This window comes from Hyaena hyaena, unplaced genomic scaffold, assembly GCF_003009895.1.
Source record: "Hyaena hyaena isolate Hyena2069 unplaced genomic scaffold, ASM300989v1 scaffold_56, whole genome shotgun sequence".
Lineage (NCBI taxonomy): Eukaryota > Metazoa > Chordata > Mammalia > Carnivora > Hyaenidae > Hyaena > Hyaena hyaena.
Window position 1 is genome coordinate 1713308 of NW_024080688.1, and position 17746 is coordinate 1731053.

The 17746-nt window shown below is 42.9% G+C and overlaps 1 protein-coding gene across 4 annotated transcripts in view; it reads left to right on the forward strand.

The window, feature by feature from the left end:
• The first annotated feature begins 8319 nt into the window (after positions 1-8319).
• Positions 8320-17746, forward strand: part of TAMM41 (TAM41 mitochondrial translocator assembly and maintenance homolog) — a 47972-nt gene continuing 38545 nt past the window's right edge. For all 4 annotated transcript variants that reach the window (XM_039231399.1, XM_039231401.1, XM_039231400.1 and 1 more), the window contains exons 1-3: positions 8320-8709; positions 11200-11382; positions 13969-14061. In XM_039231399.1, the coding sequence (XP_039087330.1) occupies positions 8575-8709; positions 11200-11382; positions 13969-14061 (411 nt within the window). In that variant the 5' untranslated portion in view covers positions 8320-8574. The remainder of the gene's footprint in view (positions 8710-11199; positions 11383-13968; positions 14062-17746) is intronic.

Genomic DNA, 17746 nt, shown 5'->3' on the forward strand with positions numbered 1-17746 from the left:
GAGTCCAGAGATACACCACATAAAACATAACCAATTGATTTTTCACAAAAATGCAAAGGCAATTCAACAGAGAAAGAACAGTCTTTTTTAAATTGCTGCTGGGAGCAAAGGAAGCAATCGAAGGGGCACATGCACCCCAATGTTTACAGCATCACTATCAACAATAGCGAAAGTATGGAAAGAGCCCAGATGTCCATTGACGGGTGAATGGATAAAGGAGGTGTGGTATATATACATTGGAGTATTACTTGACAATCAAAAAGAATGAAATCTTGCCATTTGCAACTACATTGGTGGAACTAGAGGGTATTATGTTAAGCGAAATTAGTCAGAGAAAGACAAATATCATATGACTTCACTCATATGAGGACTTTAAGATACAGAATAGATGAACATAGGAGAAGGGAAACAAAAATAATATAAAAACAGGGAAGGGACAAAACATAAGAAACTCTTATAAATGGAGAACAGAGGGTTACTAGAGGGGTTATGGGAGGGGGGATGGGCCAAATGGGTGAGGGGCATTAAAGAATCTACTCCTGAAATCATTGTTGCACTATATGCTAACTAACTTGGATGTAAATTTAAAAAATAAATTAAATTAAAAAAATCTTAAATGGCAGTCCTGGGCCGCCTGGGTGGCTCAGTCGGTTAAGCGTCTGACTTATGCTCAGGTCAAGCCCCGTGTCGGGCTCTGTGCTGACAGCTCAGAGCCTGGAGCCTGTTTCGGATTCTGTGTCTCCCTCTCTCTGTGACCCTCCCCTGCTCACGCTGTCTCTATCTCTCTCTCAAAAATAAATAAAACATTAAAAAAAAAATTTTAAGAATGGCAGTCCTTCAAAAATAAAAAAAACAACAACAACTACTGCTGCAAAAATTATACATACTTATGTAAGAAAATAAACCTTGAGTTAAACTGCACAATTTAGGGGCACCTGGGTGGCTCAGTTGGTTGAGCGTCCGACTTTGGCTCAGGTCATGATCTCGCGGTTCATGGGTTTGAGCCCCACATCGGGCTCTGTGCTGACAGCTAGCTCAGAGCCTGGATCCTGTTTCAGATTCTGTGTGTCTCCCTCTCTCTCTGACCCTCCCTTGATCACACTGTCTCTATCTCTCTCAGAAATAAATAAAACATTAAAAAAATTTTAAAAAATAAACTGCACAATTTATAGAGAAATTAATCCACAATGTATAAGATCAAATTGTAAAACCTAAAATTATAAAGTGCTGAGAACACAGTATAGGAGAAAAAGCTTTTTGTTCTAGGATTAAGCAGAGTTCTTAGATGTGACACCAAAAATATGATCTTTAAAAGGAAAAATTATCCCCTATTGATAAATCAGACTCAATGAAAAGGAAAACTTCTCAAGAGAACAACAAGATTAGCTACAAAGTAGGAGAAAGTATTTGCAAACCACATACCTGACAAAGAACTTGTAACCAGAATAAATAAAGAACTTTCAGAAGTCAACAGGAAGAAAACAAACAATTCAACAATAATAAGATAAGCAAAAGATCTGAATAGACACCTCACCAAGATGGATATAGAAATGGTGGTGAATAATCACACAAAAAGATGTTTTGGGGGTGAGGGAACTGTTCTATATGATGATTGTAGTTAAAATCTATAAATGTGTTAAAATTCACGGAGCTATGCATCAACAAAAAGTCAAAAAGCCATGATAACTTTTTAAAAATAAAAGTAAAAGAAAAAATAACATCACGCTAAGAGGACTTTACCTGTAGGGCTTTGGTGTCTCACCCACGGAAGTTCTAATAAAGAGGAGTGTGGGCCCTGGCTGATATACTTCTTCTTCAACCATTTCCATCCATGACCCAGGTGCTGCCCAACGTAGTAATATGCCAGGCAAAGGGTCACATGCTCAAACCCTGGAGATTTGGAGAGTGGCTTCCTAAATAAGAAGATCATTCATAGAATTTTGTCAGTTTGGAGTCTACACAAAGACATCCTCAGAATCAAAGGCATAGACATTCTCGGGTTTTTCCAACCACAAATTACACCTGTAGGTCATGTTTCTCCTTAATTTCTCTCTTAGGTTATGGCATCCTTCAGGCAAGAGGAGTCTGTGTAAATAAGTCTTGACTGGTTTGGGACCATGATATGATTCTCTGACAGCAAGGGAGTGCTTGGCACCAATGTTTCCCAAATTGATGCCATGAAATATTAGTCCCAAAAGATATTGAGAGAGGAGAGGGGGAAGGGAGAGAAGGAAGGAGAGAGAGGAGAGGAAACATAGTCTGGGAAACTCGAAAGTGCTACGTGCTCTGTGTTCCTCTTAGAGATTCACAATGTACGTTGATCTATTAGTGCTCTGAGAAACCCCACAGCAAAGAAATCTCTAAGCTTCTATTTAATCCAGTTTCCCAAACTCAGCTGACCATGAATTGTTTCCCCAAATAAGTCTGAATAATAATAATGCAATGAAAACCCACTTTAGGATACAATGCTCTACACCAAATCCAGATTACAGACTTTGGTGGCTGCAGACAGACGTGGTATACAGTAATTAATTATTTCTCCTCCAACTGGGGTCTTCGCCGACTAAGTTTCTCCCAAAATTTAGGCGCAGTTTTACAAAGAGATAAAGTAGACAGTTTCCGACTTGCTTAAATTTAAGGGACAATAGGTGATAAGAATTAATAACAATAATAATAATAATAATGGCAACACATACACAATACCTACTCGTATCAGGTATTTTCCTAAGCACTTCGTGTATGTTAACCACTTTAGCTGTTATGACAACCCTGCGAGGTAAGCACTATTATTATCCTCAATTAAACATGTGGAAACTGAGGCACAGAACCACTTGCCCAGGGTCAAACAGATAATAAGTGGCTGAGCCAGGACTCGAACCAGGCAGTCTGGATCTGGAGTCCTCTCTCTTGGCCACTATATCATGCTGCCTCTCAGATGAGACACCTGCTCTGTTTCTTAAAATTCTACCATTATTCATTAATTTCTTTGGTACTGTAAGAGTCTGTGATCTTCCAGAACTCCACTGGAAAACACGGTGTCCTCCCTAAGTGAGAATTCGCAGACCTAGTGTCGAGGCTGCTGTTTCTCCCTAGAATGTTTTCACTACTCCTTCCCGTCTGGTGAGCTGCTGATCACCTTCACCCATAAGAAGTTTCCCAGAGACCCTTAAAGTTCTTATCTCCCCACAGTTGTGGCATAGACCTTACGATCATTGCTTTGTATACATGTTTATTTTTTGTCACCAGCCTATGACATTCTCAATCGCAGAAACTTTGTTGCAGATACTGTACTAGGCACCAAAGGGTAGAAAGATAAACAGGAAGTGGTCCCTGGCTTCAGAGAGTCCCCAGGCCCTTTATAGTTGTTCTTAATGGACACATCTGATATTTTAAGACAAGAGCTGGAGAGCTATAAGCAAAGGTTATGTGGATACAGAGGGCAGAACAATTACTCCCAGTTAGAAGGAGGTGATATTTGAGCTAAGACTAAGAGATAAGGAAGATTACAGTGAGAGAATGAATAAATAAATGGATGAATCCCTCAGGGAAATGAACAGTTTCTGTTGTTTTTATGGTGCAAGAGGAAAAGGATTGGACGTGGAGACTGTACTGGCAGGGGCTGCCGTTAGCCCTGTGCCTTCAGGCAAATCACTTCCCTTTCTATACTTCAGTTTATCCATCTGTAAAATTGGAATAATAACCATTCATTTCCCAGGATTTGTTTTAAGAATTAAATAAAATCATGTCCGGAAAAGTGCTTTGTGTAAAATGCTAAATGTCGTAAAGATGTTAGGTTTAATGATGCTTCCTAACTCCTTAATTGTATAGCGTACCTTAAGAATTGAATGAGATGAAGAATTTAGAGCGTACTCTGTGGCACGCATTATTCTAGGTACTTTCTGGGTACGATTCAACCATTTACTGTCCCAACAGTCCTATAATGTCGGTGTCATTACTATGGCCATTCCATAAATGTGGAAAAGAAGGTACAGAATGCTTTTCCGTGGTCTTGCCGACCATTTTACAGCTATCAAATCTCAGGGCCAGATTCAAACTCAGGTGGTACCTGAGGGCACCTGATGAGAGAGACTAAAGATAGAAAAAGATGTCCTCGGCCTGGCCCAGTTATTCTACACAAAAACATCAGCTGAGATTGGACGGATATGACAAGGTGACTCTCCTTTGACCGGCAGAGATCAAGACCCCTCTTCTTCACTCCCAACACCAGATAAGTTGAACATGTGACTAATCATAAGAAACACAGAGCTTGGATTTTCTCCCCCAAAATATTCTCTGTCCTTTACTAAACACTGATTAGATGAAAAACTAAGGCACAAAAATTACAGAGATTTCACACAGCCTTTTTAAAAAGTGGGATAGGTGAGCCTTGTCCTAGTGAAAGCCAACCTGACAAGGTCATTGTTAATGATACAAAACCAACAGCTGGATGATAAATCAGAAAAATGAGGCCCAACATTCACTCAAATCAAGCGGCATTTATCTGTAGTTTAAAGGGCTCCCTAACGTTTGCATTTCATTGGTGTGAGCGTTCCAACAGAACCCTAAAGCGATTATATAGAACATCGAGGCTTTTGAAGAGGTTCTAACTTAGCAAGCCATGGTAATTTAAAAGGGAACGGATGAACTGCTAGAAGCAAGGAGCTTTCTGGTGAAGAATACAAATGTGTTCTGGGCTATTGCTTCTGCCTGTTCCTGGGGAAAGGCAAAATGCACACGGGAATGTGATGGAACTTTCCAGCTGGTGGTTTTGCATTATCAGGAAGGAAAGTGTTTGTGAAAATGAAAATTACTGATAATTAGCTGTGAATGCCTGCATGGGAGGAGAATGGAGAACACTGCAGCATCTTGCTTTATATCAAGGGCTGACCCTCATGGGCGGCAGTGAGTATTGGTACAACACTTCGGAGAGGACTGTAGCAAAGCACTGACACTTTGACCCAGCAATTCCACTTCCAAGAATCTACTTTATAGTAATATTTGCACACGTACACAAAGGTCTGTGTTTGAGGATGTTCACTGTAGCATTGTCTGCATGTTTGAAAAATGGAAATAAGCTATATCTGTTGGTATGAAAATGTTTCAACAAACGATGGCATATCCATAGTTTTAAAAAATTTGCTACTAGTGAATGGGATGACATAGATCTATATATGTGACACAGAAGATGTCCCCAATATATTAAGTGAAAAGAGCACATTGCAGAGTAGTATCTGTCATATGATTCCATTTAAAAATGTTTTTAATTTGGGGCACCTGGATGACTCAGTCGGTTGAGTGTCCAACTTCAGATCAGGTACTGATCTCACAGTTCGTGAGTTCAGCCCCATGTCGGACTCTGTGCCGACAGCTCAGAGCCTGAAGCCTGCTTTGGATTCTGTGTCTCCCTCTCTGCTCCTCCCCAACTCATGCTGTCTCTCTCTCTCTCTCTCTCTCTCTCTCCCTCAGAAATAAAATAAATATGAAAAAATTTGAAATGTTTTTAATGTTAACATGTGTGTAGAAAAATATCTAGAGGAATATGTACCAAAGACTATCAGTGGCTATTTCTGAGGGATGGTATACATATATTTGTAATGTTTACATTTTTATGAGCATAGATTGCTTTTGCAAGGGTGGGGGGGGAATACAAAACAAAGTTGAATTATTTCCTCAAGGGAAGATTGAAAGAAACACAGCTGGTGGATATTTATTCACTGTATTTGGGTGAAAGGTATTAGTGTGATTCTGCAGTGAGTACCTCTCAGATTCTGCCAATCTGGGCAACGGTGCTATTTAGTCCAAATGAACCAAAATGACTGTGCTCACACTGGGAGCCTGAGTCGCGCTGTGTCTCCCTTCCCCTGCCCTTATTCTGGTCTCTAGGTTGTACCTCTGGCTCTTGCTGCTGCTCAAAACCTTGGCTGACACATTTCCCTTTTCCTTCTCTTGCCTCACAGGTTGGCCATTTTTTTTAATTATAAATTTTTTGAATGTTTTATTTATTTTTGAGAGAGAGAGAGAGAGAGTCAGAGAAAGGAGGAGACACAGAATCCAAAGACAGGGTCCAGCTCTGAGCTGTCAGCTCAGAGCCCCACGCGGGGCTTGAACCCACGAACTGTGATATCATGACCTGAGCTGAAGCCCGACGTTCAACTGACTGAGCCACCCAAGTGCCCCAAGTTTGGCTGTTTTAGAAGGTACTAAAATATGGTGGTAAACAGGTTGGCCTTTGGAGTTCCAGAGCGTTGGGTTCAAATCCCAACTTCGCCACTCTCCTAAGTACGTGACTTTGAGAAATTTGTTTCTCCTGTCAGGCTGTCTGTTTCCTCATGTGAAAAATGAGTTTAGAGAACCTGTCTGATGGGGTCTTTGGAATGATGAAAAGAGATAAGTAGAGAAAGCGCTTGGGAGTTTATCTTGATGAGTAATATTTGGACCTGTTATGTCACTATAATGAATGCCTGAATCAAATGTAACACTGAATAGGAACTAGCATGAAATTAAATTTTCCAAAAATTAAAATTAAAAAATTTAAATTTTTCTAAGAAGCGCTTGGGAATGGTAAATACATAAACAAACATTACCTGTAATTATTGTCACCATGGCCTATCAATCTCTTTGTAAAATGTCTTCTCATCGGTCTTCTGCCTAATAAACTCCTACCCATTCTTCAAGCCCCCGGTCAGATGCTCACCACTCCTCTGCTCTCTCCCCCACAGACCCAGAACTGATTAGCACTCCCTCATCAGAGGTCCTGCAGGGTGCTGGGTGCCCAGGCTTCATTACTGCTGGTTACATTCTGGGTTTGCTCATCCCTCTCCTTTATAGACCCCGAGGCATCAGCCCTGCAAGGCATCAACCCTGTTCAAATCATCTCAGATCCTCAGCACTTACCTCAGTGCTGTGCCCAGAGTTTGAGTTCACATAATTACCTTTCAAATTAAATCAATCCCATCCCTGCCTCTATCATCCCAGGCCAGGCATCTTTAGTTCCCGGTGAAACTATGGTAACAGCATCCTCACTGCTCTCCCTCCTCCTTCTTACCCGATTCCAATCTAAACTAACATTCAGCCCTGGGTTTCAGCTCCCTTTTGCCACAGGCTAATGTGATCCTAAGCACATTGCTTTCTCTCTAAGAGTTAGCTTTCTCATCTGTAAAGCAGAGACAGTAACTTCCTCCCATCAGGTAGTAGAAGGAACTCACTGAAAACTGCACGTGAAAGGCATCCACATTACCTGAATTTACCTATTGCTACTTCTGCTTTTTGAAAGGCAGTGTACGTCAGGGCAGAAGAAAAGAGAATCTGAAAATCTGTGTCCTGGGAGTTAAAGTACATCCTGAATAGTCCTGTGATTTTTATTAAGTTTCTTTAGTTATACATAAACGGGCGAGCTCTCACCTGGGGTCCTATTTCCTCCAGAAATCGCATTTGATGTGTCTTCTGTGAGGTTAATCTCCAAGGCAAAGGGGCGAAGGCTCTTCATCACCCTTAGAATGAAATACAAACCTGAGAGCACATCGGTGTAGTCCTTCCATTCATGAACACTTTCATACCCATCACTGGATTTGAAAAGAGCTTTAATGGGGGGGGGGGGGGGGGGGGATCACAGCCAGATCTTAACAGTGATCATCGCTGGATGGTGGAAATGGACATGATTTTAATTTGACGTATGTTTTCCTAAGCCTTCAAAATCTTCAATTTTGGAGCTGGGTAGAGATGATGGTAACACAACATTATGAATGTACTGCCACTGAATCGCACATAAAGTGTACACTTTTATGTCAGTTGGGTGAATTGCACCTCATTAAAAATATTCTGCAATACACACGCACGATTTTATAGCCATTTGTTGAAATGTGTTTGAGGCGAGAACAAAAACGGATTCTTTTTTTTTTTTTTAATGATTTATTTATTTCTGAGAGAGAGAGAGACAGGCAGCATGAGCAGGGGAGGGTCAGAGAGAGAGGGAGATACAGCATCCGAAGCAGGCTCCAGGCTCTGAGCTGTCAGCACAGAGCCCGATGCGGGGCTCGAACCCACAAACCGTGAGATCATGACCTGAGCTCAAGTCAGACGCTTAACCGACTGAGCCACCCAGGCGCCCCCAAAAACGGATTCTTAAAGCTCAAAAGCAGTTCAGGCGGCTGACACTCTCCCGCACCCGTATTTCCGAGTCACTCGTCTAGGCGGCTGGCCTGCAGCGCGCTCCTCCGACCACCAGGGGTCTCCACGGAGCCCTCGCGTCCCCACCCGCGGAGGAGCGTCTTCTCTTGCGCCTTTGAAGCGCGTGCGCCGGCGAGAGGCGTGGTCGGGGTTGGCAGCTCGGCCCGCAAGCCCGCCGACCGCCTGTACCTCTGCCCTGCGCTGCTCCGACCAGGGCTGGGGCTGGCCCGTAGTCCCGAGTCCTCGCCTGTCCCTCCACTCCCCACCCCTGGCTGCAGCGCTCTGCTGTCTCGGCCGGTCCCCGACTTCCACCTCCCACGTTAACTGCCTGCTCCGGGATCTGCCCCCGACCCGCTGTCCTCTGCCGCGCCCGCCCCGCCGGGGGCCCTGTCCCTGAGCCCCGACCCCATGGCGCTGCAGGCGCTGCAGAGCTCGGGGGTGGCCTTCCGCAAGATCCTGTCTCACTTCCCCGAGGAGCTGAGCCTGGCTTTCGCCTACGGCTCCGGGGTGTACCGCCAGGTGGGGCCCAGTTCAGACCAGAAGGTGAGCCTGGCCCCGGGGCAGGCCCCACGCCGGGTTCGGCCTCTTCTCACGAGGTCCTTTCCACCTGGGACCCCTCCAGAGCCCTCACATATCAGGCAGCAAAGTACAAACCGCGGGAAAGTGTTCCTGGTTTAATGACCTCATGAGCTCAATTCTGAAGGATAAGTAGGAGCCCACTTATCTCCGGTCTAGAGCAGGAGATGCAATTATGCGGAGGGAAAAGCTGATGCAGAGGCAAGATGGAAGGAAGGAAATATTTACCTGGTGCTAATTCAGTGTACTTGGCCTCTGCTGAACATTGGGAGTTTTCTGAGACATGTAAAATGCTGATGCCTGGGTTCCGCTTGCAGAGATTCTGAGTTACTTGGTCGAGGGCTGAGACCTGGGCTCCAGAAAATTTAAAAACTGCCCTGCTGATTCTGATACGCAGCCAAATTGAGAGTCACATCTTTTGCAGTGGGGAAAAAAAAATGCAAAGATCCTCCTGACTTCAGGAAGCTGAAGGGTCAGGGCAGACGCGGGGAAGTTATCAGGAAAAGTTAGTGAGTGACCAGTATATTTCCGATGCTCAGATTATGTAACAAGAGTCAGTTTAGGACTAGGAGTTGTTACACTTCAAAGTTGGCTGAGCGCAGCAGCCGTGAGGATACAGTGTTCCTTGTGTCGCCGATTTTTTTTTCCTGTAAATAAAGTGAAAACAGTTTGCTTCCTAGGTGGAGAGGAGATTCAAGACCTAGCAGAGGAGTGGCAGGCAAATGTTTTCATTTAAACGAGGCCATTAATGACTTCTTCTGCTAAGGCTTTAGAGCTTTTGCTGAATTAACGTAAAAGGAGCTAGAGTCTAAATAGAGATATTCTCCCGTGAACTTGGAGTTTTACCTGCTGTAGTTCATGCACAGGCTAATAATTCATTGTCGTCTTTCATAAACTAAGGAAAAAAGTGTGCAGATTGTGGCAGGGCCCATCTTGGATTTGGACACCCGACTGTAATGTATCCTTAGGTTAAAGTTTGCCTGTTCACTTCCTGGTGGAGCCGTCGATACTGTCGCTTGGACTTCCTTTTTCCCACCTATACTGTATTTAAGTAATACTTTGCTTTAAATTGACAATACGTAAAAAAAAAAATTTATAGATGGTAGGTATGTAAGAAATTCTATAGACTTATAGAATGGTTATTTTTTCTAACCCACATTAATATAATTATACATTTTTTTAAAACATGTCCACCCCAAATCTTTCACCAGTGGTTTGTGGATTACGTTTTGAGAAACCTAGAGCAGGTCTTGGCCTCCTGATTTGCCACATACCTCTTCATTTTTCCATGATTTTCCTTTGAGTAGACCTGGAATTTCCTCCAAGAACAGGCCCTTTTTTTCCTTTCCCTCACCCTCATTGCCTACAAGATAACAAGTCTTATAGATTCCAATAGGAAGTCTCAGATCAGTCCTTCCCCTCCGTGTCTGACTTTGTATCTTTTTCATTTCTCACCGGGAATTTTGCAGCTAGCCTCCTGTGTGGTTTCCCGGCCTGTAGTCTTTCTTCCCTCCAGTGAGCTCTTCTGTAGGAAAATTCTTTCCCCTGGCAACCAGCCTCCCGCTCTGGTCTCAGCTCGTGTTCTCTTCCAGCCACATCAAACTCGATGCAGCATCGAGAAAGCCTGTCCAGCTCTCATATCTACAAGAATGTTTTCCTTTAACAGGACTCCCTTCCCTTCCCCATCCTTCTAATACTTCCACCATGCACATTCTTCAAGGCTCCAATTTATCAGAGTCTTGAAGAATGTAATTTTATAGCAAGATTTCTCCTCCCTGTTCTGACCCCATTCTGAGTGAAATTAGTACACTTTGCATTCCTCTGTCAAGTTCATTTCGTGATCATTTGTCTTTTCTCCCCCAATAGACTTTTTAAAATCTCCACCCCAAGATCTATCAGAGCTCCTTGTAGGTGCTCAGTGAGTGGTTGGCGAATGGGTAAGAATTAAAATAGCATATTTCCCTTCCTATAATATTTTACAGAGCTTTTCCATACTGTGTTATTTGATCTGGAAGAAGAGCAGAACACATTTAGATGAAAGGCCATGTGGCATAAGGTTCACTACCTAGAATTTGTACCAGACTGTGTCTTCCACTAGCTGGCTTTGTGTCCAGGGCACAGAGCTTACTCCGTGCCTTGGTTTCTTTTTTTCTGAAGTTGGGGCAATAACAGCATCTATCTTGTAAGATTGTTTTGAGGATAGAATGAATTATGGTACTACGTATAATATAAAGGATCTGGAAAAGTGCTGGCAGGAAAGTACATGAGGAAACACTGCTGTTACTATGCATATTGATGAAAACAAGCTCAGAGGGGTTCTGGAGACTTGCTTACGTTTTCCCTGACAGCCTCAGATCTTCTATTTATTAATCACAATGCCATTGAATTTTAGAGCTTTCCACTCTATCTAGCTGCCTTTCTAGGAATTAAAACTAAAACCATTCTCTTCCTTCCCAGAATGCCATGCTGGACTTTGTGTTCGCAGTAGATGACCCCATTGCCTGGCATTCAAAGAACCTGAAAAAAAATTGGAACCATTACTCGTTCCTGAAAGTTTTGGGGCCCAAGTTTATCACCGCTGTCCAGAATAACTATGGTGCTGGCGTCTACTATAATACGCTGATCACGTGTGATGGAAGGGTAAGTGACTTCGGACCTTCGTTGTAAGTTGGGTGGTTATTAAATTAAATATTAGGCTACCAGCTGAATATACATGTTGTTGCAATCGGGAACGGGTCACATTCCTGCTGGGTAAATGCGGTTGAGGGTGACTGTCTTTAATTTTTACCTCCGGCCAGTGGCTCTCAAATTTTAGTGAGCCTCAGACCCCCTAGGGTGCCTCTCAGACATACAAATTAGGGTTCCCCATCTCCAGAGTTTCTGATTCAGTAGGTCTGGGGTGAGGTTTGAGAATTTGTATTTTTTCTTTTTAATTTTTTAATGTTCATTTTTGAGAGAGAGACAGACAGAGAGTGAGCGGGGAGGGTCAGAGAGAGAGGGAGACACAGAATCCAAAGAAGGCTCCAGGCTCTGGGCTGTCAGCACAGATCCTGACGAGGGGCTCTAACTCACAAACTGCAAGACCACGACCTGAGCCAAAGTCTGATGCTTAACTGGCTGAGCCCCCCCAGGTGTCCCTGTGTTTTTTCTATTGAGATATAATGATACAGCATTGTGTTAGTTTTAGGCGTACAGTGTGATAATTTGATGTGTGTGTATATTGCAAGATGATTGCCACAGTAAGTTGAGCTAAGGTTCATCACGACACGGTTACAATATTTTTTCTTAGGATGAGAACTGTTAAGATTACTCTCAAAGTAACAAGGATTTGCATTTCTAACAAGCTTCCAAATGACGGTGCTGCTGCTGGTCTGGAAAACACTTTGAGAAGCACGGGTTTGGTCGGTGGGAGGAGAAGGCGGGACCATTAAGGATGAGCGTGAAGATTAGTCTTCTGTATGTGCAGGGGCACGTACTCCCAGGAAGAGGTTGGAAGTGACAGGGAAGTCGGGAGACTGTGGTGCCATGTGACAGGACCTCTTGGTGCCGGCAGGCGGGTGGAACTGAGGAGGCGCCCGGCTCCCTGTTGCAGAGCAGATGCGACGCGCAGATCCCGGCAGAGTGCTGTCTGACATCGGGAGCCCTGCCTAACGGGCTTTCACGTGAAGGGGCGAAGGGGTCCGGTCTGGAGGAGAGCGGCCTGACGAGCAGAACCGCAGCCGGAGAGGACCAGTGCAGCGCTGCATCACATCCGTCCGAAAGATTAGCTGCGCTGCTGCTGACATGCAGCTTCCGCCGGCGCCCGTCCTGCTTCCACGTGCCAATGCATCATCTCGAAGGACCGCGTCGAAGTGCAGATTATGAATCAGTTTCCTGGAACGGAGCCCGGGATTCTGCATTTTCTGACAAGCTCCCAGGTGCTGCTGCTGCTGGTCAGTGGACCACACGCTGAAGGGCAGGAGGTTGGAGTACTGACCTCAGAAGGGTTTTGAAGACCTGTGTGAGCTGGGCAGGGGCGGGTCCGAGGACCGGGGATGTCTGCACAGCCTTCGGGGTGTTTACTTCTCTGGTTGAGGGTTCATCCTGCCCCGCCTGCAGTCTGCAGTTGAGAAGATGAAGGTTCAGAGAGTGGACATGGCTTTCCTAAGGTCATGCAACTCGTTAGTGACAGTTAGTGACTTCCAGCTGGGTGTTTCCATGATCTCAGCAGTGAGGTGCTGCAGCAAGAAGGGCTTTTTCTGCAGTGCTGAGGCCGGATCGGAGGGAAGATGGTTGCCCAGCGCAGCTTTCCACATCCGCTTTAGTCGTGCCAAACACAGAGCTTCGTTCTTCCTCCATAATTAGCATTATGCTGAGCCCATCTCTAATTAGCGGTTCCAAACAACATGACAAGCTCCAGTAACCAAACGTTGGGGCATAATTATATGCCAAAGAGGTTGTACTTTTTAATTGAAATGCCTTAGCTACTTTTTAGATATTTGTAGCTGGAGAAGGCTGTTTGGATACTGAAGTTCAGCAAAGTGAGTCCGAAGTGATTCGTTGAAGCCAATAGGATTTTGTGACCTGCAACAACTACATTTAGGGTTTCTACAGATTGCTTTTGAAATGAGCTGGGCCGTAATTCCACGTGTTCAGCCCTGATAAAGAGGTTTCATTTTTGGAGATGTGGCTTTGTAATCCCAAATGTGTCTGACATTGTCAGTAGTAAAAGAGAAATTCACCATGTAGAGGATGTTCGTGAAAACTTCTAAAGAAAATGTCTTGGATTTTGCGATGAAATGAACGTCGGAAGCCCACACTGAAATTCAGGGACCTAGTTTTTACACTGCTGCCATGGTTACGCCATTTATTAGGTTTCTTATTTCTCAGATGAGAAATAGGAACTATATCTTCGCTTCTTAAACTGTGATACAGACTCAGCTTTTATTTCCAATCCAGGCAGGACCAATATGTGCTAGATTCCCCATAAGACCCATTGTGCCTTTAACGTCACAAGACCCTGAGTAAAGATAGTGGTCACTTTACCTCCCATCCCTGAGGGGCCAGATCAGTCTTGGAAACCAATCCTTTGTGACAGATTTTGTGTTATTCACCAGGTAGATTTTAAATGGCTTTGGAAATCTAGGTGCTACTCTGGTCAGAAATAGATTACCTTGTGTTTTGCATTTGCAAAAGCAATGGTATGGCGGTTTGCTCTCTTTCATGCCCATTTCTTTTCTTTTCTAGCTTATCAAATATGGGGTCATTAGCACTAGTATTTTGATTGAAGATCTCCTCAACTGGAATAACTTATACATTGCTGGACGACTCCAGAAACCGGTGAGCAAGTGTCTTATTGGCTGCCACAGTGAGTGATGTCTCTCCCCTCTGAACCTGACCCTGCTTTCGTCCTTGTGATTCCATTGAGATGGAGCTCCAAGAAACAGAAATGAGTTTCAGACCCCTTTTACTCACTATAGAATTCAGTGCCACACAATATCCAGGTATCACCCACACCGCTCCTGCCCACCTTCTAAAGAGACTCCAGTTGTCCGAATGCATCAGCCTCAGAGGCAGTAGCTGTAGATGGCATGACTTCTAGAGGCAGAAGAGGTGCTCCGTGCCTCAGCGGAGCCTCTGTGAGCAGGACGCAGATCACCAGTCCAGGACGTAAGTGCCACAGTGTTTGTCCACTGATGTGTCCCAGCGGTGCCTGGCACGCTGCCTGGCACACACAGTAAGCATTCAGCAGCCATTTGTCGAAGAAACCAGGTAGTCTTTCCGAGGGGAGTAGAGTCCAATCCCCTTTCTTACTCTCCTCAGGCCAGTGGTGAGATCCTGTCGTCTAGTCCTTCCCACATTTGGGATTCTGCTAAAGGAGGCAATGGGGAGTAGGCTTCCCCTTGGGCACAGGAAAAAAATGGAAAGGACTTGAACTACTGACATGTGTTTACATATTACATTTCTTCTTTTTTGCAGATATGTAGCCTATTTTCTATGAAGGAGTCTTCTCGTAGTTTAAGAACCGTGTGAAATAGTCACAGTTGCTAATGTCACAGCCAGGAACAATTTTTGTGCTGCTAGAGGGTCTCAGGCTCCACAACAGGGTACATAGATTGTTCTCACATGTCTCCCATAAGAGTGACTCTGCTGCTCCCCTTTTTGTCAGTTATGGCAAAAATTAAAGATTTACACAACCTCAGCTCACTTGGTTGTATCGTAAGAGTCTTGATCTACACAGGCAGTCACAATTCCCTTGCCTTTTGCTTCTGAGCTTGGAGTTTAATGGTGTAGCTCATTGGAACATCCAGAAACCCTTTATCAGGGCAAAAGTTACATGGGTATGTCCATATATAAACATTTGCCAAGCTGTTCCCTTTAGACTCATGCATTTCACTAAAAACATTCTTTTTAAGTCCAGAAGCAATAGGCTTCCTGAAATAACTTCATATTTATGTTGATGAATTTCTCATTTCTAAGCTGGACAATTAGTAAGGATAATCCAGTAAAGCTGGGTAATCCGTAAAATAATTGAACAGATAGATGTAGTTGAAAATTTGTAAATGTTTGTTTTCTTTCCAAGTTTTTTTTTTTTTTTTTTTAATTTTCAAAATATATAGCCTGATGGAAAGAGTAATGAAAGTGGAATTAGACGCCTTGGGCCTTATTCATTCCTGCCCCTTACTAGATGTGGACTTGAGACACTTGTTTGATTTTTTTGAACCTCTGGTGATTTACCCGTAGGACGGAGTAACAATACAGTACTTTCCCTGTCTACCTCACAAAGGCTTTGACAAGTGGAAGCAGAATGGAAGTGCTGGAAAGAGCCAGGAGTATTTTAGACTCAGGTCTAGGGCTTCGATCCCAGCTCTGACACTCCCCAGCTATGTGACCCTGCACCAGTGACTTAATTTCCCTGAGCCTTGGGACATCCTCATCTGTGGATGAGGCTGACAGACACCATCCTTAAAAGGCATTTGAGAAATGCCTAGATCTAAAATGCCCGGCACTTAGTAGATACTGAGGAAGTGGTCTTTCCTTTTTCTTTGTCCTTGCCTGTCTCAGTTATTTTGAGATACAGTGAGGTATTGAATGAGAAAATGTTGTATTGTGCTCTGTACAATGCTTTGTGCTTAGAATATTTCCATTAAAAAAAATAAGCTTTAGAAAATGAAACGCCATGAAATCTCAGAATTTAGGCACTGGAGATGACCTCAGATTTCATCTAAATGTCACATATCCTGGTAAAATAAAACCAACAACTCAAGACAAGTAGTAGCTGCTACACTCATCTTGATAAAGATGGCATTTCTCATCTACTTGAAAAAAAAATGTTATCGAGAATGATGACTGTTCTTCAGGCTTATTAAGTTTCTAACTCAAGAAAATTAGGCTATCTTGGGAATCATTTGAAAGTGTTGTACATAACACTTGGCAAAAAATAAAAGCATAAATTATAAACGGGCAAATTAACTTACACCCATTAACAGCTTCCCTATCACATAGAAATCACTGCTAACCGGAGAATTCTCGGTGAGAACTATCTTTAAACCAATGATTTGTACCAGTAGGTGGCAGCAAATGGTAATCAGACTTGAACAAATCTGCGAAAGAGAAAGGGTTGCTAGCATTGTGGACAAAAAAATAATTGAAGCTCTTAGAATTGTGAGAATATGAGTGCGAATTCTTTGCTTTTATGTATTTTCAAAGGAGGAGTTACATTTTCTAAAGCTCTAAAGTTATCTTCCATATTGCAAATAGAACAGAATTTCTCAACTCAAGTGTTTAAAAGGAATATACAGAGGGTGTGTGGGAATTCACTATACTTACCAGTCAGTTTTGCTATGACTCTAAAACTGCTCTAAAAAATAAACTTTATTAATAATAATAAAAAAAGAAATATAGGAGCACCTGAGTGGCTGAGTCAGTTGAGTGTCTGGCTCTTGATTTTGGCTCAGGTCATGATCTCAGAGTTGTGGGATTGAGTCCCACAGCAGGGTCTATGTTGAGCATGGAGCCTGCTTAAGATTCTCTCTCTCTCTCTCTCTCTCTCTCTCTGTCTCTGTCTCTGTCTCTGTCTCTGTCTCTCCCTCCCTCTCTCTCTGGCTCCCCCTTCTGGCTCCCTCTCCCTGGCTTGTGTGCTCCTGCTTGCTTGTTCTCTAAATAAATACATAAATAAATAAAGAAATATATGAAATATAAAAAGATGGACATTTCTGGAAAAAATTTAATGTGAATTAAATTTCTATCATACTTTACCATTAACTTACCTCGTAATTGAGAAGATGAGCTGTTTTTATTTCTAGTGCAGCTTTAAGTTTCTGAGTCATTTCCCAAGTCCTGTTTCTATGAAATATGAAATTTAAAGTATTTAACAGAATCTTCTGGCCAGTCCTATTTTAAGTCAAAAGAAGTTTAAAGTAAAATTAAGTAACTTCCCTAATTTATTTACCGTAAGTCTGGATTTTTGGGTATCTATGTATAGATAATTTGGCTTGTTTTAAATCATTCACATTGACGTACAATGGTATTTTGCTACCTTGCTAAGAGGATTTTAATTTATTTTAATGTATTCGTTGCAATATTTGTCTCTTATTTGCTAGTAACAGAGCTCTTTATAATGAATTATTGAGCTATAATTCACACATCATACAGTTCATCCATTTAAAGTGTATATAGTTCAGTGGTTTTTAGTATATTCATAGTTGTACAATTATCATCATATTGTAAATTTGTTGATTTGTTTTTTGCGGATAGAAAAATCCCAGTGGTATTAAAGATCCCTGAAAGAGAGTTGGAAAACCAGACTTACTGGTTTTGGCTCTGCCCAGCTGTGAGCGAATGTTTGCGTCCCTAGCCTTTGAAATGCAAAATTTGAGCCATTCATTTACTTATTCAAGAGACAACTAAGTTTTTTCCCTGTGGTTGCTAAAGGAATAAAAAAAAATAATAATACCATATTTTTGGCCCTGGAAAAGCCCACAGTTCAACAGGTATATAATAAGGTTTCAACTAGTTCCAATGT